Genomic DNA, 21,964 nt, shown 5'->3' with positions numbered 1-21,964 from the left:
CTTTTGAAAAATATGACTTTACAGAAACAGTTTTATTTGGTTTAAAAAGAGGGAGAGATTTTCTTTTTTTCATGCACAATCATTTATTTCACAGTTTAGCTGGATGTGTGAAATGAGCAAAAAAAAGCCCAGCTAAGGATGACTCATGACACATTTTGAGACTTGTAATTCCACAGGAGCGCTTATATTTGAACCTTTCTTTGACAGCTTGTATTTAAAAAAAAAAAAAAAAACATTCAAGCAGTTGTTTGAAGCATTATCCGGCACTGTGATTTGAAAAGGCAATAAATAAGTGCGCAAACATGATGGCTGAGTGTCAAAAAATGTTAACATTATTCTGAGGTTGACTTGTCAGTTTTGTGCCATTGAGGTCTTTTTCTTGACCAAATTTCCCACTGGAGGAAATCAGCGCCAAAAAAAGGGGGGAGGTGCCTGACAGACAAGGGTCAAAAGGTCAATCACTGTTTTTCATTCAGGCAGCTCAGGCTGTGATGAGCTGATCATGTGATGCAGCAATACAGGCAGTCAAGACAAAGTTGAATTCGCCAGCGGTCCTTTTCATGTGCAGTCTTGACGGGTGTAAACTGCATGACAGTGAAAAGGTAAGCAGAAGAAGCAGCTCAGTTGTCTTCAATGGACAGCTTTGGAGCGGGAGATCCTCTTCTGGATGAAATGTTCTTTAATTCAAAGCTCCACCCCGGCAGAGACGCCTCCACGCAGTTTGTCATGGCACAAAAGAAATGACCATTTTGCTCTCTCGCTCTCTTTTATTTTCTTCTGTCTTCCACAGTTCTGGTCCAGCGTCAGTTGCTGTTGCAGCATGAGTAGAAGTATGACTCTTTCTTCTGGCCCAAGTTCACTCCTGATTCTTCTGCTGAAACACAGCGCAACGTCTTAGGTTTGTGTTCTTTTTAACATTTTCAAATATTTTCTGAGATCCTTTTAGGTAGAGAATGCGTGAAAGCTCACCCGTCATGTACTGGAAGGTGGCGTTGTTGTAGTCCTCGGCCACCTTCTGGAACAGCTCATCTGTGGCGGTAAGAGACTTTGCTTTTCATTTGATTTCATACAACAGCTGCGTTACAAGGGAACAACAAATTCCCTTGTGCTCTGGGGCATTCCATTTTGTGTTTCATAGAATTAGCACGTGCCCATTTGGTTGCCCATGTGATCATTGGAGGAATGGACAGACTATGAAGAAATAAATTCAAGCGTGAGATGTGAGCAAGCACGTCTGCGGGCGACAGTGACTCACCCACGTTGCTTCCGGTTTTACTGGAGGTCTCATAATGCTGCGCTCCGATCTCTACAGAGACAAATGAACAAGTCATTCAGGATGTGACAGCACAGGAAATATTTTACAATCAGGGCATTTGACTTTTTCAGTTCTTCCGCTAAAGCCTGATTTGACAGTTAATTTCAGAAAGCCCAGTTTCCCCTTTTTCAGTTGGCGCCTGGTGTTTGTTACCTTCGACAAAGTCCTGAGTGTCGTGGTAGTCGATCTGACGGAGACTCCGGTCTCCTTGGATCAGGTCGCTTTTGGTACCGCACAAGTAGATCTTGCAATGCTAACGGCCGTTGGAAAGAAAAATATAAATCGTGTTCAAACACAATAAGGGCACATCAGCCTCTGAGAAGCTCTCGTACCTCTTCGCAGTTTTGTAGTTCTTGCACCCAAAAACGAGCTCGCTGGAAACTGCTGCTGTCTGTCAGATCTAAAAATGCACAGAAAAAATGTCAATTAAATTCAACACATCCAGCAGACATGAGATATAAAATGGCCGTCAGCACATGCCATTTACCGTAGCAGACGATGGCTGCCCGGGCTCCTCTGTAATAGATTCTGCTCATTGCTTCATAGCGTTCAGATCCGGCCGTGTCCTGGTAGCATGACAAAAACGTCCTTGTGAATGAAACGGTTATATAAAGCGGAAGGGCGAGAGGTTCTGCTTTGAGCTAGATGGCCATTAAGGCGGAACCTGACTCACCCATATTCCCAAGGTGATCACTTTGTCTCCCACCTGAATTGGTTTGGCCACAAAAGCGGCACCGATAGTCTGCAAGGAGGAGATAAAACAAAAAGAGACGTTTCAGATGTTAATTCATAATATCAATTTGTAATCCACTGCTAGCTAAATAGATGTATTCAAATCAGGTTCTTGCGCTGGATCTTACGTTTTGATAAGGTCCATCCAGGAAGCGGTGGTGGACGTATCTCTCCACCAAGCTGGTCTTGCCCACGCTCTCCTTGCCCAACATCACCACTTTGGCGTCCACGCGCATGCCGCTCATACTCCTCAATCACGCGTGGAGGGGGCCAAAGGAGGAGGAAGAAGGAAGTCAGTGTGTAAGGAAAGAAGAAAGAGCTGGCCTCTGAAAAGAAAAAGATACACAACACTTGAAAGAATCGGAATATTTCTGAGGATCGAATTCAAAGGAAGTTGCACAATGTGTTGTTTTAGACTAAAGTACAGAAGTCCATTGTATGTTCAGCATCCTGCACTTAACCAAAATGACATACAAGCCTTCTCCCTTAGCTAGTAACTAAATAAAATGATTTGTCAAATTATACTGATCATTTTTTCCTTGGAAAAAATATCTACAAAAGATGTTCTTATAAAATTTGAAGCAGGAAAATATACACATTTTCCTCAAGCCTATTTTATTAAAGAGAAATATCTTTAGTCAAGAATACATGACAACTTTTTCCCTTCACGGGATTACAGCTAACTCGATATTCGTGTTTTTTATGCTTTTAACTTTTCAGGGTGGCTCTTTACTCCCGTGTAACAAACCAATCTGTTTTTTAACTATTTCATTAAAACGGAGCATAAATGAAAGTGTTTTGTTTTTAAAACATACCTTAGTCAGTTAGCGATTTGTTGCGAGAGAAATACACAGTTCGGTTATATTAATCAATGCCGAGGCCTGAAATTAACACTCGTGTTTACTTTGAACAGATTTTTCTGATTTGTTAAGTGATTTTTAAGTAGCTCCCTAAAAACGAAACAATAAATAAATCTGTTGGCTATGGGGGAAATTCGAGCTCTTACGAGGCAGCTAGATGAACTCAACACGTCTTCATAGTCGCTCCACAACAACAGCAGCAGCAAAAAGCCGAAAAGTGATGTTGACATGGGCGTCTACAAAATATTTTGTTGGACGGCCGAGAAGGTGGCAGAAGAGGCGCTGGTCATCTCAGCCCAGCCTTGTCAAGCTAAAGTGAGCTAAAGCAAAGCTTAGCCGGTTGCTCTTCGCGAACGTGCCCTCCCCTGTTGCGCAATGGCACAAAACTACAAAACGTTCCAGAAATACAAAATAAGCATAGTTCCAAAATGATAAAAATGGGAGATGTTATGAAATGTTGGATGAATGCGAAAAGGGGAACGAAGCAGTGCTTCCGAGGGGGGAAATTTATTAAACTCAGCTTTGTTTGTTGAGGTAGGAACTAAACATAAACGTCACGGGTGGCTTGTATCTGGACGGAAGACAAAAACAGCCACTCGAGTTGTTTTTACTGAAATTTCAGTTTCTCTCCCTTTTTTTTTGTTTAAAAATTCATTCATTATTACATAAAAAGCACGGTAAGTCGCGTTATTGTAAAAATTAGGTACAAAACATCAAATTAGCGTTGCGTACTAGAATAGTAAAACACGCTACATTGTTTTCTTTGGGTGAATAAGCTTTGTAAACCTGAAAATACGTATCTTTATTGCATTCCGTACGTTTCATTCATATTTAATTGCACGGTAATCTGCCTCATTGACCAAGTTTATTGGGGGGAATGCAGTAACTATACACATCAAACAACTATAACACAACTAAACACACGTGTTCATAGTGATTTACACAATCACGCTACGTGACCTGTCTGACGGCCATAATTTAACATCAATTTAATCGGATTTATGGTATTTTATGTAAGAGTTTGGCAGGCGTCTAGCGTCATGCGATTGGACGGAGTTGCTATAGCGTCATAATTCCGAGGCCGAGGTTGGTTGAAAGCTCTTTACTTTCCCCCCATTCTCCAGACACGCCCACACAGAGGAAAACACGGACAGAGTCAACATGGCTGAAGCGGACGACCCCGAGACAACTTCAGGCGGAATCTTACAGGAGATTTTCACGTCTCCTTTGAACCTGGCCCTGCTGGCTTTGAGTCTTTACTTGCTGTACAAAATTTTCCGCGGGGACAAGCCTCTGGAGGTGGAAGCAGCAGAGCCGCAGCTGCCCAAACTGAAAAAGCGAGACTTCACCCGAGACGAGTTGAAGCCTTACGATGGGCTGCAGAGTCCCAGAATCCTCATGGCTGTCAATGGAAAAGTATTCGACGTGACCAGGGGCAGCAAGTTCTATGGGCCGGGTAAGCTTTCCTGGATGTTTTGTCTCCAGTTTCACACAGGCTGAATGTTTTATTGGGACTCCCGTTGTAGCATTAAAACGGCATAAAAGGTCGACATTTCTCAATTTGAGGTTTTCTGACTTAGATCCCCGTTCCACAACATAGTAGAAGATAAAAACAGTCCGCTTATAAAGGAACAAATAGCAATGAACGACAGGGTGAACTGTGTCTGTTTGACAAATTAACCCAAGTAGGTTGCATCAGCAAACAGACACACACTGTTCGTTCGTTCGTTTGTTTGTTTATTTGGGCCGAATTCCAAGAAAGCAACCAAACTGAAAACTATTTAGGAACTCCTAGCTGATTCGGGTTACCAAAATATTCCCAACATGTGGTCAAATACCAAGTTGCACTAGTTTGAAAATGCGCACTCTGGTGGAAGCTCACCTCGTTTATCTCATGTGAGCGTTGCAACCTTTGTTGCGTGTCACCTCTGACCAGCATGAATGAATGGATGACAGTTTATGTTGATCAGTCATTGTAAAACCATTGAGCTCACGTTGTGTTCATGCAAACCTTTTTTTCTGTTATTGCGCTACAAGCTGCTTGATCCTTATTTGTGCAAAAAAAAAATCAATACAGGAGGTAAAGACAAGAAAAATAATTTTCACTTGCAAAGGCAGCACTTTATACACTTACCAATTAGTGTGCAGCCAAAGTTCTTAGATTATGTCCCGTGTTTTCCAGACGGTCCATACGGAGTGTTTGCCGGCAGGGACGCATCCCGAGGCCTGGCCACCTTCTGCCTGGGTAAGGAGGCCCTGAAAGACGAACACGACGACTTGTCTGACCTGAATGCCACGGAGCTGGAGAGCCTCTCCGAGTGGGAGACCCAGTTCACATGTGAGTGCCGACAAGAGTCCCGCAAATATCGACTTTGTTTCTTTGCTCACTGTCAAGCTAACTTGAATACCTGTCTCATTTTCTGTCATTCCAGTTAAATACGACTATATCGGGAAGCTGCTAAAGCCCGGCGAGGAGCCGACAGAGTACACAGACGACGAGGAAGTCAAGGACAAGAAAACAGACTAAAGAGTGAAACGCGAAGGTAGAAAAAGCCGCCGATGCCTTAATCATGAAGGCTTTAGCATTAAGGCATAATGCTAATGTTATTGAAATACTGTTGATCTCACACCAAGTGCTTACATCAGTGTCACCTTGTTTCCTGAGATGTCATAAGCGTCACGCGCTTACCGATCATCATTTTGTAACTGCGACTACCGTCGCGCAACGTGCTCAAATAAATGTTGATGTCACAGGTGACTTTATGCCGAGGCAGTGCGGACTGCCACCGCTTTCCAGAAAGGAAAATGGGGCCATTCAGAACGACTGTAACCAGTGAGGGAAGATGTTTTTTTTTGTTTGTTTGTTTTTTTAGAGGTGGACCAAGTGTACTCCTTTCATATGAAATCATGTTTCTCACTTTTCACCGTCATTCCCGTTCCAAAAGGCCACATACTCACCTTTATTGTCAATTCAGTGAGGTAATAAATGTCATTTGCTAAGCTTTGTACAGACGGACAGACTGAATGTTATAATACAGTCAGCCTGGAAATGATATCCATTTAATAAATAAACTTTTGAAAAGAGCAATTTCTTGTTTGGTTTTATTATAGTGTTGCCTTGTGGTAATTCACGCAAAAAATCACTGTATTTGAAGAATTATAATCTACATAAATACATAAATGGCAGTTCATGCAAACATAGCACTGAAAAGAAATCCACAATTAAATAATCTTAAACACAGTTTACCCCTAAGTGCTATTGAGATGATACAAAATGTAAAACCAGGACAATTACATTTATTTAAAGACAAGCGATTGTTAAATTATTACACTGAAAAAAAAAATACATTTAAAATCAAATAAGAGGTTACATCTGTGGGAGCCATAGCTATTTATAAACTTGAAAGAACATCAAAAGTTTGTGTCAGAAGTGGGATTCGAACCCACGCCTCCATTCGGAGACCAGAAATCCCGTCCTTCGGAAGGAGTTTAGTCCTTGAGTCTGGCGCCTTAGACCACTCGGCCATCCTGACACTGACGTTCGTTGTGGCAAAATACTGCTTTTATTTTTTGATTAACTCTGGTATGATTTAAAGTTGTTTTGACATGATACTTATGTTATATTTGTTGCTATTTTGTCGTTTGAAAACTACAGAAACGTAAAGTTACACATTTTCTCTTGCTATATTTGTCCAGTGCGCATGCGCAGGGACAACAAAACGTCACTTCCGCTCTTTGGCTGCAAAACGGCCATATTTGCACTTGCGCTGTTCAAGGGTATCTTCCACCTACCTAAGCCAGACTCGTCGACATGTATAGATTCACCAAAGCCGTCGTCAACATCAGCGGTAAGACGACTTGTTATGGAATATTTATCTATGTATGTACTCGAAAAATACCTTGAGCTATTACCTGTCTGCGAGTCTGGAGACACGTCTCCAATGGGTCACCCCGGTCAGCAGGCTAACACACGCAAGCTAATGTTTCCAGCTATGTTTTGAGATGAGTTCCAAGAGCTTCAATTTTGCAGCCAGTTTGCTAATGTTGTTTTAATTGGTGTTGTTGATGATGATTGCGTGACGATTTACTGTGAAGATGGACTCTTTTCGGGAACTGCAATCGGAACCGCGTCGTATCAACAAAACTAATTTCACAGTTAATATAAAGATGAAACATGGTCCATGACTGTCGTCTTCTAGGTCAAGCAGCACGCCAAGTGAGACACGGATCCACCGCTCCGCAGGACTTCCACTCAAAGTATGGCACCGGCGTGTTGCTCGGCGGCTTCGCCTTCTGCACCGCTGTGTGGTCATACGTAAGTGTAGCTCTCCTTTTGTTAGCAACTTGACATCATTTTTCCAAAATCAAACCTTATTTTTCCCCCTTTCCCTTACAGGTGGCGACTCAGACAGGCATCACTTGGAATCTGTCCCCCGTTGGGAAGATCAAGCCCCAACCATGGAAGGAGGCTGATGAGTAAAAGAAAAACAAGCAGCCATGGTTGAGATCCAAACAGAAATCTTTCGACTGTACAGCTGAGTAGTAAATACCTGCCTGAGTGTGTTTCATTATTGTCCAAATAAATTAAATGTGATTCTAGATCTGATTGGTTTTCTTCCCCTTTAAGCACTGAGTACAACTGTATATTTGCTTATTACAAAAGATAAACACACACTGATGCTTTTCAGTAAAAATAATTTGAGCAAGAATCTCATTTTCCATTAGGAGTAAGGTTTGTTTGATACTGTTAACATTATGATAAATGATAGTTTGATGTTGAATGTATAGACAGTGTCATTTTAAGACTGTTTTGCTCTGTTTTTCCCAATATGTATGCTCACTTAAATATTTGTTGGAAAAGTCCCAATTTTAATAACTGCGATATTGTAGTTGCATTTAACATTCGTCAATCTTCTTTTATCCTTGGACCGAAAGTACGTAAATATTTATATTAATTTATATTTGGAAGTCGGCTAAACTTATGACAGGGCGTGACGTAGGATAATTGACACCAAGGCTAGCCAATCAAACGCAAGGGCTCGCCTTTCTCGCATCAGCCAATCGCCTTCAGGTGGGCGTGTCTCGTCCCAACCTCCTTATCCCCGCTTGCTGTTAAGGTCATCGCTGTCATTCGGGATCCACCATCCACCGAACAGCCATCGAAGCCACCGAAGCGGAGGCGACGCAAGCGACGTGACGAACAAGCAGAAAGACGACAAAATGTCTCTGTCAAACAAGCTCACCCTGGATAAGGTGAACGTCAAGGGGAAGAGAGTCATCATGAGGTGAGCGCTTCATGGGAAGTCAAGTGGCGATTAGCTCGCCATAGCTAACGCGTCCGTCTTTATTCGTATGTCTTCATGCTGTCGTATTTCTATAACGATTATAACAGCTAGTTCAATGATAGCTTTTATAACTATCATTTCTGTGTAACTATATAACGAGAGGGGCGTGAGGGTCCATATTGACGACACCGGAAGTGAATTTTGTCACGTTTTATAGTGACGTGGAATGCCACTTGCCGTATCATCAATATTGCTGCAAATTTCGTTGAAATGCAACAAACCCCTCGAATAATGCAAATTTGCAAATGAAAAACGTATCCTTATGTGTTCTCCTTAAATGTCTCAATCATGTACAGGCACAAATCAATATATATAATTGTAGCGTGGCGTGGTTTTGGTGATTAGAGTCTTGGGTATGCCAAATATGAGCAAAAAAATGGCCTTAAATCTATAATAAAGACAGCAAGAATATATGACTTTCATGAGTAGGCCAACAGTGTGAACAAGTGGAGAAAAAAAATGCAAAATCTCATTCTTCGTCTTCTAAATGAAATGTGGACCTTTCAGAATGCATGATTTTATACTGTAACACTATAGGCGATAATCCCTGAATACAATTTAAAACTGCTTTTACATAATTACCAATGTAGTCAAATCAATGTTGTTGCAAATCTTGGACTTGTCCAAAATTTAAATCACCACCTTATCACCCAAATGAACTTAAATGCATGTGTCTTTTTGCCCAATGTGAATTGCACTCTTGGAACTGATCCGGCCTAGATGCTGGATTTCCTATCAATAATGATTTTTTTATGGCTGCGTTTTAGCATTGGACTTGTCCGTGATCACTTGAACCCGACACCCATCCACTGTGGAAATGTCAGAGGGTCCAGTCGGCATAGGTCAGGGTTCACCACAAGCAAGACTTTTTGATACGTCTTAGCAGCACATTAGCTCTCGTCGTATCACGCCCAGGACTTGCCCCGGCCTGTCGTTTGAGCGTTTCGGCAAAAAACGTCAGACTGAATGCGAATGTGGCGAGCTGGGCTGTCGCTATGGCGATAGAGAGCCCAAGAATCTGCCCCTGAAATGAGCTAACGTCTGCCCGTTTGTTAGGCCGGATCAGAAGCTAACAATGACATGGCTCCCTGCCATTATCAAAAGTGCTGCGTTTGGAAGGCTGCGGATCATCAGATGCTCGCCTCGGGCTGCCAAAAATTCCGGCGAAAAGCTGAGCATTGTGCTTCCAGACGAGACAATGCTTTTACAGTACTGCCCGGCATTGTGCACAGGCGACTGTGGGCTTATGGCGCTTCAGGTGGGGAGGAGGGACGTTATGCAGCCTGTTGTCTTGGGCGGCTGCTGCTGCATCACAGCCACTCTGACTGAGGTCATTTCAGTGGTGCGCCCTCCAGTGGACCATTTTAGAAGCAACAGTTGTTTTGAGTCAAGAATTAATTGCCCTTTCCTTTTGGGTTTTATCCCCCTAATGAAATTCCAAACTATACACACACTCACACAATTATTCCTTTGTTGCTGTTTTAGCTTTGGTATATGATCCATTTTTTTTTCATCATCATTCTTTTAGGGTTGACTTCAATGTTCCCATGAAGGACAAGCACATCACCAACAACCAGAGGTAAACTTTGCACCCTCCCCAGTTTTTTTTTTTTAATGGAGAGAGGTCATGACCTTCTTAATCTTGTTTTAGGATCAAGGCCGCCGTTCCCAGCATCAAGCACTGCCTGGATAACGGCGCCAAGTCGGTGGTTCTCATGAGTCACCTGGGCCGCCCCGACGGGAACTTTGTGCCGGAGAAGTACTCGCTGGAGCCCGTCGCCGCTGAGCTCAAGTCCCTGCTGGGAAAGTAAGCGCATATCTGTGAGTGACAAGCTGGTGTCGCAAATGAAAGGCCTTAGAAAATATGCTGCTGTGCGCAGGGACGTGACCTTCCTGAAGGACTGCGTCGGCGCCGAGGTGGAGGCCGCCTGCGCCAACCCCGCCGCCGGCTCCGTCATCCTGCTGGAGAACCTCCGCTTCCACGTGGCTGAGGAGGGAAAGGGCAAGGACTCCTCTGGAAACAAGGTCGAGCCCCCCCACCCCCAAGGAAAACACACACTTGTGAATAAATCCGATATAAGGTGGGATCAAAGATCAGGGCTGCTTCTGCAGCCTGCTGACATTTGTGCTGAAGGTCACTGTTGCTTTTCCTGTCCTACGAGGCCTGCTTGGTATGCGGCCTTGCCGGGATTAATTTCCACTGCACAGACATTTGCATAGGAGTTACACACAAAGTGTACTTTTTTTATGTGAATACAGTGTTGCTACTTTAGTCTTCATAAAATTCAGACTTTTCACCAAATCGTAACAGAAACAATCCATCTAATATTCCGATTTTCATTACACTCGCATAATGATTTTTTTTTTTCTTTCCTTTTTTTATATTAAACGTGACAGACAAAGGCATCCCAGGAGCAGATTGACACCTTCCGGGCGTCTCTGTCCAAACTGGGAGATGTTTACATCAATGACGCCTTCGGCACGGCTCACAGAGCCCACAGGTGAGCCCGCCCGCCTGCACACGTTGGACATTTGGGGATGAGGACGGGGACGTAACTCGCTGCGGCCTCCTTCCCTCCAGCTCCATGGTGGGCGTCAACCTGCCCCAGAAAGCGGCCGGCTTCCTGATGAAGAAGGAGCTGGACTACTTCGCCATGGCTCTGGAGAAACCTCAGAGGCCTTTCCTGGCCATCCTCGGAGGGTGAGATGAGCACGTGACCGTTCTGACGTTGGCGTTATTGATTTTGCTGTCGGTGTGTCCTACATTTTTAAGGCTTTGGTCTTTTATCTGGTGGGGGGTTTTTTTTCTTCCAAAGGGCAAAGGTGAAAGATAAGATCCAGTTGATCAACAACATGCTGGATAAGGTGGACGAGATGATCATTGGTGGCGGCATGGCCTTCACCTTCCTCAAAGTGCTCAACAACATGGAGGTGAGGCACAATGAAATGAAATAATTTTCCCCCCTGCAGACTTTTTCTGATCCCTTAAAATAAAAAAAAAAGGATATGCAACCAGAAATGACAATGATGCCCATATATGCTAGCTCACACTCATGCAATCGCTTCAAAGGACCTCTTGATGAACTTTGTCTTGACCCCAAAACTACCAGACCAGGACATTTTGCACAGCTCGGCAGTTACGTAACAAAGCCGTGGCCTTCTTTCACAATAACGCCGCAAGTGGATATCAATCAGCGTTGCGCTTTGTTCACATCGCAATGTGAAATCTGCAAACTGTTTCACTTCTGGACCCTTATTTGCTCAGCCAGAAAACTGATTTCAACTTCTTTGTATGTGAATTTGGGTCTTTGTGGCAGAAGCGTGATAAAGCAGCTTTGCAACGCTTGCTCAGGAGCATTCTTCCGTCTCTCACTTTCGAGAGCGCTTGTTCTCATTTGGGTCTCGGCTGGCGATGCCAATTGATCATTTTGCCATGCCTCTTCTCAGATCGGCAACTCCCTGTACGACGAGGAGGGCGCCGGCATTGTCAAGGACCTGATGGCCAAGGCCGAGAAGAACAGCGTCAAGATCACGCTGCCCGTCGACTTTGTCACCGCTGACAAGTTTGATGAGAAGGCTACCACGGGCGTCGCCACCGTCGCCGCTGGCATCCCCGCCGGCTGGATGGTAAAAGCTAGCCGAGTCCCCTTTCCAGCTAGCCCTGACTTTTTCTTATGCTAGCATAAAACCGCCCCCTCCCTCCCCCTGCAGGGTTTGGACTGCGGTCCCGAGAGCTCCAAGGCGTACGGCGAGGCGGTGGGCCGAGCCAAGCAGATCGTGTGGAACGGCCCAGTGGGTGTGTTTGAGTGGGACAACTTTGCCAAGGGCACCAAGAACCTGATGGACAAGGTGGTGGAGGTCACCAAGTCGGGCTGCGTCACAATCATCGGTAAGAAGCCGTGCCGGATTTTGCAATGGTCTTGACAATGCAACGTTTGGAAAACAATCATGTAAATGTCCAGGTGGGGGCGACACTGCCACCTGCTGTGCCAAGTGGAACACTGAGGACAAGGTCAGCCACGTGAGCACAGGAGGCGGAGCCAGCCTGGAACTTCTGGAAGGTGAGTGGAGCACTAAAAGCATCATGGAAATGATGCAGAAAAATCAAAAACCTGCCTATTGACTGTAAATATTGCATTTTTGTCTCCTCACTATAATTGATCAATTCTTGTTTGTGGTTTTGCAGGCAAAGTTCTCCCCGGAGTGGATGCCTTGAGCAACGTCTAAACTTCCTTCTCGTCGACCTACTGACGTGTTTGCACGTGTGCGTGAGAGAGAGAGCGTGTGAATGTGTGTATGCCGAGAGGTGAGTAGCTACTAAAACCAGACTGGTGTTAGTCCATGCGAGAAACAAACCTACGGAGAAAAAAAACAAAAACAAATCGCAAATCCATCTGGACTTGTAGAACTTCTGCCTTATTGATCATTCGAGTAGATGGATTGTCAAGGTGGAATTTGATTTTGCTGTGGTTGAAAGGTGACCTCACCTCATCACTTGAGAAAAGCGGGTGTCGCTCATTCCCCGCTAACTTGTCCAGTCACAGCATGGCTACTGATTGAGAGAGATATTAACAAACGGTTCGTGTGGCGTTTGTTGACCTTGTAACCTCACAGCCCTTCTCTTCTAGTGAATAAATGTTCCTAAAACCTTTGCGCTGCCCTTGTGTTGCTTCTAAACTCAGCCTACGATTTAAAAATGCTCCGATCGATCCGAGATGCAATTACATGAAAAAAATTCATTCAAAATTGACATCAGTCAGGCCCGACCCATAACGTAAAATCTGCTAATCCGTTTAAAAAAAGAAACAAACACTTGTTTGTAATGATTTTAATTCGCACTCTAATATATTTAAATAATAAAAACATACAAAATTACAATGTTGGATGCATGGATGGATACAATCGCTCTTCTATGTACCATCGATAAATAATTAAGAGCCATTCAATGAAATTCGTTCATTTCTCAGCCCGCGTGATGTTCTTCCCACATCATCCGGAGGCAGCCTCGGTTCACCAAATGAGGGAAAGTGTCCTCTTTGGCGTCCCTGTCAGCCTGCTTTTTCATTCTCATACCAATTATCTGGTCCACACAAAAAGAGGACGCTTAAAAGTGAAGGAGCGTGTATGCATTGTGAGTCTTCTGCTTACCATTCTCCAGCTTGCGCGCATTGTACGCCAGGAACGCAGAGTTTTCATAATCGTCGGCGTCTGCGTGGTGAGGCGACACGGCACTTTGGTTAAACGCAACACCTCGACCTTCGAATGTAACCGTGACGTCCCGTCCCGTGTTGTTTGCTGGCGACTCGCCAGAGCAGTTTGCGTAATGACCCGTAGCGGCGTCGCAATCTGGAGACGACATGATGTTAGTCGCTCAGAAAAGGCAATTAATTGATTCAGTAACTTTAGAGAGCCCACCTTTTATCCTCGATGGCATCTGTTCATTTTCATACACTGTAACGGGGAGCGGTTCTCTGCAAAGGCAAAATAATCCCTGCTGAAGTTGTTGCGCTAGATCAGTGGTTCCCAAACTTTTGCAGGCTGGCGCCCCCTTTGGCTCCCCAGTGAATTCCCGGTGGTTGGGGACCACTGCCCTAACCAGCTCAACACAACATGGCGCGTTCTGGCGAGTCCCCAATTTCATGTTGACTTGAACTCAAGATGATGTTGACCGCCAGAATGCGGTTTTTATTATAAGATAAAATTCTGAACATTACAAGCTTGAAATTACAAACCTGAGCTTTTGCTTTTGTAGTCTATGCTGTCGGATCTGACTGGGCCAGAGCGGCGTGTTGTGTACAAATAGACTGCCGCCCCCCTACCGCCCCTTTCTTCCTCACCGCCCCCCCAGATCTTTCCACCGCCCCCAGGGGGGCGGTACCGCCCACTTTGGGAACCACTGCGCTAGATTGTCGATGAGATTGAAATACTTACACATAAATATGTTCCCAACTTCTGGTTGGAGATCCAGCTACCGAATATATAGCTGTGAGCAGTAAGAGGTTCGGAGAAAATGCTTTTCTTGTCGATTGGAAGACAGAAATACAATAGTGCAAATTGTGCAAAACTCACCTGGATAAATGTCCTCACTGGAAAATATAGTTTCAATAAGGTGATTGTGTCTGTTTGACATTTTGCTTTTAATTTCATGTAAAAAAAAAAAAAAAAACATACTTGATGGAAGGGGTCATTTGATTGGCTTTGGTGACTGAAAAATACAAAACAAATTGTTAAAAAAATAGAAATATAAAATAGAATAAATAGAAATAGAAAAAAAAAATTCTTGATGAGCATATGTGATGGATGACTTACCCGTTTTGGATCGCATTATAGCAAATCTGCTTCCTTCACGCTGGCTGTCAATAGATGAAGAAATCTCACAATGTGCCAAATGCATTTCAAACGTTTGTCACAAAATAAGTTTGTCACTCACAATGTGTGGGGGTTGTATATTTGAGCTTCTTCGTGTATCTCTGTGGAAATATTGAAACAGGCGATATGGGTATTACTGCGCTTTGTCACAAAAACTCTTATTTTTCAAGCCAGTCGCCCGAAAAGCAAACAAATACAATATATAAATTAATTTAAAACATAAACATTATTTAAAATTGTGAAAATATGCAGTTTAAGTCCAACCAAATTTGTCTTTTTTTAACACAAAATCATTCTCTTGACAAATGTGGAAAACCAAAGGGCCCTGGGACGGATCGGAAAAGCCGTTCTAAGATGATGGACTTCTGATCCCACCCATACAACAGCTGGTTCTTAGCACTTACTGGACTTGGTCTTGCATCTCAGACACAGCAGACCCAGCAAGGCCAGCGACGCAACACCTCCAACCGCACACTGCATGCTGGAATTTCCCAGCATACCTGCAAAGTAGCACTTATTCACAGGCTGCCCTTGTGATACTTAGTTGTTGGCCCTGAACAATGCACATGTGCGCCTTCAGGAAGTGGTTGGCCGAAACTCGGAGAGCTTGCGGTCATGTGCCTTAAAGCAAAAGTGCAGTGAACTCTTCTCATTCTGGTTATTTAACAAAAATAACAAAAAAACTACAAGAGGAGCAAAAGTGTGTATTTTGTTTGACAGATATATATTGATGAAAGTATTCGTAAGCACTCCAGATTGCACACATCACTCATCCAATTTGAAACACCATTACCTGTTAAATAAAATATGCTGCGCAGAATTAGAAATTTCCTAAAAAAAAACATTTTTATGCGCCGCACAATTTTTTTTACATATGAAATTAACCTCTTATATTCTTGTATTTAAAAAAGTTACTGCGTGTTACCTTCAATGGTCCGGCCGCTCTCCTTTGTGTGTCGACTTGATTCGACATTAGCTGTGAAGCGCGTGCATTGGCTTCCTTTTGACAACAATTCGCCACATCCGCCAAACACTCAATACACACTAGAGACCCCAACCACCTACAAAATGTGGACGTGCAAGACATCAAATAATGTTAAACTATGTCATTAACATGAATTGAACTGAGAAGCAGCTAAAACACAATCAATTGATATGAATTAGAGTTCACTTGTGGTAAATTCTAAATGATTTGGACTCGGATGCACCTCCAGGACCTGAGCTGGAGTGATGTCCATTCCAGTTCTGAACTGAATCTTTAGAAACAGTTCACTCAAAAGATTCGTTCAAACGCAGTGACGGAGCCACTCGCCAAATTTCGTTCCACGCGCGTTGGGTAAGTACAAAAGAGTGCAGACGGCCCTTGGTTGCCAGGCCGAAATAGCCGACTGGTTAGTGACACGGGCTCAAATGCAAGTATTTATGTGTGAATACTAGGGGTGTAAATCGCGGGTTTTGTAACGATACGATATATCGATACAAAGAACCGCGATACGATATTTGCCGATATCTTAAAGCCTGCTGTGATTCATTCACGATATAGTGCTCTACGATCGATATAGAACAATATCCTGATTTATAACAATTCATACGCAAAATCAACAAGGTACTGCAAACTCTTTATTTAGGAAATTACAAAGTGCTTCCAAACGAATGACTTGAAGCCCAAAGGGGAGCGAATTTCCTCGTCTTCTTGGACAGACACTAGCCATAGCACCAGCCCAGGAGCCGCGCAGTTGTCGGCTCCCCTTTCACGTGCCTGCTCTGCTCACAACACAACATGCCGCGCACTGCTCCCGGAAAGAGGAAGCAAGCAACAATGAACTGGATTTCAAAATAAAGTCGTGTCTAATGTCCGAGGTCAAAAACGGGCGATATAGATCGATGTTTACGTTTAGCATCGATGCCAACAAATCGTAGAGCATTATATCGATTAATCGATGTGTATCGATGAATGTTACACCCCTATTAATTACCCATTATACAGGACTAATCGAAAAAAAGCATTTTTTAATAGAATGTAGTCTTGAATCATGAGTTTTCAATCGAATCTTTCAATAAAGTTTGGTGTGTTTTAATTCATCATTTAAATTTAATGAATCATTTTATTTGTTGTATGTTTTTATGCAACCATCTTTTAAATTCTTCAGAATTTTAGAATTGAAATATTATTGACTGCCAGGCCATACTGGGAGCAACCTTTCTATCTGCCCTCAAGTGGTCATAATTAAATGCTCTATAGGCCTCTATAGGAGAGCTGTCCGAGAGTCTCATCCCCCCATTTATAAAATAAAAAGTAGTTGACGGGAATAATCGTCGACAGGATATTACGTCATTATTTTCAATGAATAAGCGCAAAACCTGTCAAATATGTCAAACTCTGTTTTCCTTTATCTACAGCATCTGCCATGTCATCGTCAAAGGAAGCTGCAAACTCAAAAGGATGCAGATAAAGGGAATCGTGTATTGGCGTATGTGGACTTGTGTGCATATTTATCGACTAATGCACAAAAACATTGCCTTTGGTGCCGCTTTCCAGAGCAGGAACTTGGCTTAGTCACGAGTCCCAGGAGACAGCGCATTTGGTTACTTGTCTGCTGTGCCCCATTTGTCAGAAAGAGGAAGTTGGCGATGGTACACTCCAAAGCAGCAGCAGCAACTCTGATGTGTCTTTTTGCAATTGCCAATGGATCTGAATAACTTTTTGAAGGTGTTGATCCCTGTGATGATCGCTTCCTGCTTGCTCATATGCATCATTTGGTTCTTCATCTACCTGTGCAGTAACGGTTGGTTGTTGTTTTTTTTGGTGTCATCATTGATGAGATTGAGATGTTGTCAGTGTTAGACATAATGAGTATATTGAAATTCTAATCATCATTGTAGCATCAAACTAATCTGAGTAGGATTGTGTGTAATCCGTAGTGCGGCGAACCCCACCAAAAACATGACCCGGTTAGTGTGAAAAAAAACACAGACCTCAGCTGGAGGTTTTTTTTTTTTTTCCTCCCAGGAATTCTGGTGCAACATCCAAGCACGCTCTCGCCTTCCAAGCTAAACTTTCATGCCCATTTTCAGATGTCGTGACACGGCACTTTTCTGCTCGCTTTTTCTCCCTTAAACAAGAAGCAGCCGTGGAGTTTTATTTCTCAACTCGAGGCTCTGATTAACTCTCAATATCAACAATGTTTTTGTAAAGAAGAAAATCAGTAACATCATTTGCAATCCATCCTTTGATTGGTTATTATTTTACATACCGTGCTCTTAATTGTTGTTTTTATTTTCACAGTGAAGTACCGATACCACAGAGACTCCAAAGACAAGTAATCCAAATACGTAATCATGAACTATTTTTAGGTTTTGAGTTTTAACCCCATAAGGTCACATTGCTTGAAATGGCTTAGAAAGAAACTCCACAAAATTGTCTTTTTTTGTCGTTGTCTCAGAGTGAGCACATACCAAGAACGGAAGCAGACTACTCCGCCATTGCCTCCTCGCACCCAGTTCCTGTTGGCAGGTGAAATGAACGTTTCAGTAGAAATCATGATGATCTTGCAGAGTTCTTATGTTCTTATGTTTTTTAGAGGCCCAGAGCTATGAGAACATTACAGAGGTTCCCGAAGTTGAGCACGAGCTTGACATGGCCGACCTTCTTAAGCAAAGTCAGACTTTGGACCCGAACAACTTTCAGGACTATGACCAGATCCCCTATGATCAGCTGGACTACGTGGAAGTAGAGGAGCAACCCCAAGAACCGTATTCTTTGGTTCCATCGTACGAGGATGTACCGAAGCTGGCGGAAGATGCCGCAGATGACTATGATGATGTCGAAGACAGTAACCAGGACTATGACGATGTCAAATGAGTCTCCGTTTGCGGCAGGGACTGATGCTATATGGAGACCAACGTGCATTTTTTTTTAAATGAGGCTTAACTAAAATGAGGCTTTTTTTTTTGTTCGAGCGTGAGCTGATGCAACACTGTTAGCGTCACGAAGAGGCTAACGTCTGCCAACGTTTGCTGCTAGCCCGAAGGTTATCTCTTATTTTTTTAAATGTTAGATACAAGTTGGTTACGGTTAAACATCATATGTTGAGCAATAATAAAGAATGCAACTCCGTTCCCCTCATCCGGGCTGGAAGTTGTCTTCAAAAATGGGAACTGCTCGCCTCGAGGTGCTTTTTTTTCACATGGCGAGAGCGGTACAGCTGAAAAAGAAAATGCTAACCACAAAATCATAATATCTCTCACGTCTTCACTTGAGCTTGAGAGCTTTAATGGATGAGGGTGGTGGTTTTGTGGTATTATCAAATGTCGCCGTCCTGAAGCCAGAAATGACATTTCGAGAGAAAAATGCAACTCAAGCAAGAGAAATTTGGGTCAAGACTAAACATAGTGAAGTGTTTTTTAATACAAAGTAAAACAAAGAGACAAACACATTGTTTTTAGAGCTGTTTTATAGAAAAGTGAGTTAAATTGTGGATTTAAGCAAACCGCTTTTCACTTTGTCTTCTAGTTCTTTTGAAACCAGCGTCAACGTTGCTGGAGTTTTGCCAACGTACATTTTCTGTTTTAAACCTCAAATTGATAAGATGGTTTAGTTTAGTTTAGTTTAGTTTATTGTTTAGCACATATTATTATAACAAATAACAGTGCAGGGAGGGAGACGAAGCCTAGGGCTTGTAAGGAGCTCCACTCCTGTATAATCAAAGTGCACAACAAACAAAGTGCTGTGACATCAAATATTATTCAAGTGTTTAAGAAAGAAAAAAAATAATAATAATATATATATATATATATATAAATGAATAAACATCAATGAATAAACACAAGCATAACTAGCTAAATATTAAATCGTCATATTTATATATGCATATATACGAAAGTGAACGTATACATACATAAACAAATACACTATACAAAATGAGAAACAAGAGAAACAAAATTTGACACTTTAGTGATGTTGAAACAATCAAAAAACACCAGGTAAGAAAATAGCTGAGCGGAAGCAGAAGAACTGCAAACAGAAAATAACAAAACAAGGAAGAATCAGGGTATAAATAGTGGTTTAAGTTGATGTTCTTAGTATGGATCAGCTGAGTGCGGTGGAGTAATTTTGGACTGGTAGGATCATGAGTGGAGAAGGTGGTGTTTCAGGTGCTTTCTAAAAGCAACCTGTGAAGATATGGATCGAATATGGATTGGTAGCTCATTCCAGAGTGAGGGCCCTCTAAAATGGATATTGTATTGATGGCGTGATGTTCGACAGGACGGTGGGTGGAGATTGTCCCCCTGTCTTGTAGGATAAGAATGTAATTCCGATACAAATGCGAAGAAATTATGAAAAGTGGCTGGAAGACAGTGTTTCCTGTATATATATTTATGGGTGAGTAGACAGGTTTGATGAATATTTACTTTATCAATTGGCAGTAATGAATAGTTTCTAAACAATGGTGCCGATGGTTCATATCTATTTGAAAAAGAGATCATTTTTAGGAACTTCTTTTGTATGATGAGTAATTTGCTGAGGTATGTTGGATATGTAGCTGCCCAGACTATGTTGCAGTAATTGAGTAAAGGAAAGAGGAAACTATAATACAGAGTGAGATGAGCAGACGGATGGACCAAGGGACAAACTTTTCGTAAGATACCTAGCGTTTTCATGGATCTTTTGCAAACCAAATCAATGTGTTCAGACCAGTTTAAGTGTTTATCTACTATAACTCCTAGGAATTTAGTGCTAGTAACTTGATGGATTTCGTTATTATTTATGTAAATTTTGGCCTGTTCTTTGGGGTAAGATTTATTTATATTGCAGAAGATCATGAAGTTACATTTGTTTATATTGAGTGACAACTTATTTATTTTGAACCATTTTGTAACAGCGTGCAACTCAGTATTCACACGTGCAATGAGGAAATTAAAATCCTCGTGGGTGGCAATGAGATTGGTATCATCCGCAAATAACAAAGGAAGAAAATTTGAACAAGACATGGAAAAATCATTTATGTACACCAAAAATAATAGAGGACCCAATATTGAGCCCTGCGGGACCCCAAATAGTATTTTAGATCTGTTGGAAGAACAACCATTTATATATACATATTGTTCTCTGTTGGCGAGATAGTTTGTGAACCATTTCAGGGCAGAATCGTTCACTCCATATCTCTCTAGCTTAGCGATGAGGATCTTATGGTCGACAGTATCAAATGCTTTGCTTAAATCTAGAAAGACACCAAGAGCGAATTTCTTATTGTCAAGAGCCGTTGAGATGTGGTTGGCAAGCTGAAGCAGTGCATGCTCAGTAGAAAACTTTTTGCGGAAACCGTATTGATGTTTATAGAGAATATTGTTTGTTTCTAGGTGCTTTGCCAATCTTGAGTAAACCAGTTTTTCTAGAATCTTGGAGAAGCAAGGAAGTACGGATATAGGTCGATAATTACCATATTCATTAGTCTCACCAGCTTTGAAGATAGGAATGACTTTAGCAATTTTTAATTCTTGGGGTACAATGCCAAATTTTAAAGATAAGGAGAAAATGTGTGTTAGTGGAATTATTATTGAATGAATAATTTTCTTAATAAGTATGCTTCTGATCTCATCATGGCCAGGGGCCGAGTTTTTCAAGCTCATGACGATGTTGTAAACTTCCTCAACACTAGGAGGGTCAAGAATGGAGAGTGAAGGAAACTGCCCTTTAATAAGGCAACAGGGGCTTGTATCAGAGGTTGAGAAGCTAGATGCCAAGGTAGCGCCAACATTTACAAAGAAATCATTGAAACCATTAGAAATATCTATTGGGTTTGAATGAGCTCTATTCTTCCCCAGCATCTCATTTGGGGTCGATGTTTTTGATTTCTTGCGATGTAATAAATGGTTGATAAGATTCCACGTTGTTTTGATGTCACCGGAGGCTTGTGTAAATTTATCAGCATAGTAAGTTTGTTTGGTTTTCCTTAGTAAAGCTGTAAATCTGTTTTTATATTTCTTGTATGTTTCTATATTTATAGGGATGGGATTTGCAATAGATTTTCTATATAGTTTATTTTTTTTACGTGAAGATTTTTTTAGTTCATCCGTTATCCATGGTTTCCCCTTAGAGTTATTTTTACGACTAGAAGTTAAAGGAAAGGAGAACTCTAATGCATTTGTGAGTATTGTTAGAAGGGAGTGATAGGCTTTGTTGACATCTTGCAACAGGATAACCTCATCCCATGACACAGAGCTGATGATAGATATAAAAGATACCATGTTTTTCTCAGTAAATTTGCGGAATTTCATTTGATCTCCAATATGATCTTTGATTTCAGGACTACTATCATTGTGGATGAGATGGAAGACAGGTA

The 21,964-nt window shown here is 42.2% G+C and overlaps 5 protein-coding genes and 1 non-coding gene across 11 annotated transcripts; 4 read left to right on the top strand and 2 right to left on the bottom strand.

The window, feature by feature from the left end:
• Nucleotides 1–167: 167 nt before the first annotated feature.
• Nucleotides 168–3,440, bottom strand: rab24 (RAB24, member RAS oncogene family). Of its 3 annotated transcripts, XM_037269088.1 has the most exons (10): nt 3,054–3,440; nt 2,337–2,373; nt 2,176–2,306; nt 1,989–2,057; nt 1,803–1,881; nt 1,648–1,715; nt 1,469–1,568; nt 1,256–1,306; nt 970–1,029; nt 168–874 (listed from the first exon to the last, which is right to left on the bottom strand). In XM_037269088.1, the coding sequence occupies exons 3-10, from the start codon at nt 2,290–2,292 to the stop codon at nt 804–806; spliced, it is 615 nt and encodes a 204-aa protein (XP_037124983.1). In that variant the 5' UTR covers nt 2,293–2,306; nt 2,337–2,373; nt 3,054–3,440; the 3' UTR covers nt 168–803. The 3 variants fall into 3 exon arrangements, with proteins under 3 accessions (XP_037124983.1, XP_037124981.1, XP_037124984.1); XM_037269086.1 differs by having other exon boundaries at nt 2,176–2,373; nt 3,054–3,438; XM_037269089.1 differs by having other exon boundaries at nt 173–871; nt 2,176–2,373; nt 3,054–3,434.
• A 125-nt stretch (nt 3,441–3,565) lies between these two features.
• Nucleotides 3,566–5,995, top strand: pgrmc1 (progesterone receptor membrane component 1). Its single transcript, XM_037269090.1, has 5 exons — nt 3,566–3,584; nt 4,032–4,363; nt 5,090–5,245; nt 5,340–5,450; nt 5,662–5,995. The coding sequence occupies exons 2-4, from the start codon at nt 4,069–4,071 to the stop codon at nt 5,432–5,434; spliced, it is 546 nt and encodes a 181-aa protein (XP_037124985.1). The 5' UTR covers nt 3,566–3,584; nt 4,032–4,068; the 3' UTR covers nt 5,435–5,450; nt 5,662–5,995.
• A 334-nt stretch (nt 5,996–6,329) lies between these two features.
• Nucleotides 6,330–6,440, bottom strand: trnal-caa. The gene is made up of 2 exons: nt 6,403–6,440; nt 6,330–6,375 (listed from the first exon to the last, which is right to left on the bottom strand). It is a non-coding gene; the product is annotated as a tRNA-Leu (tRNA).
• A 167-nt stretch (nt 6,441–6,607) lies between these two features.
• Nucleotides 6,608–7,513, top strand: LOC119133503 (cytochrome c oxidase subunit 7B, mitochondrial). Its single transcript, XM_037269404.1, has 3 exons — nt 6,608–6,755; nt 7,107–7,222; nt 7,304–7,513. Exons 1-3 carry the CDS (start codon nt 6,719–6,721, stop codon nt 7,385–7,387), a joined length of 237 nt encoding a protein of 78 aa, XP_037125299.1. The 5' UTR covers nt 6,608–6,718; the 3' UTR covers nt 7,388–7,513.
• A 453-nt stretch (nt 7,514–7,966) lies between these two features.
• pgk1 (phosphoglycerate kinase 1) lies at nt 7,967–12,903 on the top strand. The gene is made up of 11 exons (XM_037269401.1): nt 7,967–8,192; nt 9,781–9,831; nt 9,904–10,059; nt 10,133–10,277; nt 10,650–10,753; nt 10,834–10,953; nt 11,069–11,183; nt 11,700–11,879; nt 11,964–12,141; nt 12,215–12,313; nt 12,439–12,903. The coding sequence occupies exons 1-11, from the start codon at nt 8,128–8,130 to the stop codon at nt 12,477–12,479; spliced, it is 1,254 nt and encodes a 417-aa protein (XP_037125296.1). The 5' UTR covers nt 7,967–8,127; the 3' UTR covers nt 12,480–12,903.
• Nucleotides 12,904–16,773: 3,870 nt separating this feature from the next.
• LOC119133820 lies at nt 16,774–18,775 on the top strand. Of its 4 annotated transcripts, XM_037269985.1 has the most exons (5): nt 16,774–17,255; nt 17,332–17,407; nt 17,908–17,941; nt 18,071–18,135; nt 18,203–18,775. In XM_037269985.1, exons 1-5 carry the CDS (start codon nt 16,992–16,994, stop codon nt 18,481–18,483), a joined length of 720 nt encoding a protein of 239 aa, XP_037125880.1. In that variant the 5' UTR covers nt 16,774–16,991; the 3' UTR covers nt 18,484–18,775. The 4 variants fall into 4 exon arrangements, with proteins under 4 accessions (XP_037125880.1, XP_037125883.1, XP_037125884.1 ...); XM_037269988.1 differs by having other exon boundaries at nt 16,774–17,407; XM_037269989.1 differs by having other exon boundaries at nt 16,774–17,407; nt 18,065–18,135; nt 18,230–18,775.
• The last annotated feature ends 3,189 nt before the right edge of the window (nt 18,776–21,964 follow it).

The sequence above is a fragment of the Syngnathus acus genome, chromosome 14, assembly GCF_901709675.1.
Source record: "Syngnathus acus chromosome 14, fSynAcu1.2, whole genome shotgun sequence".
NCBI lineage: Eukaryota > Metazoa > Chordata > Actinopteri > Syngnathiformes > Syngnathidae > Syngnathus > Syngnathus acus.
Note: the sequence above shows the minus strand (reverse complement) of the source record. Positions and strands in the feature narration are given on the sequence as shown.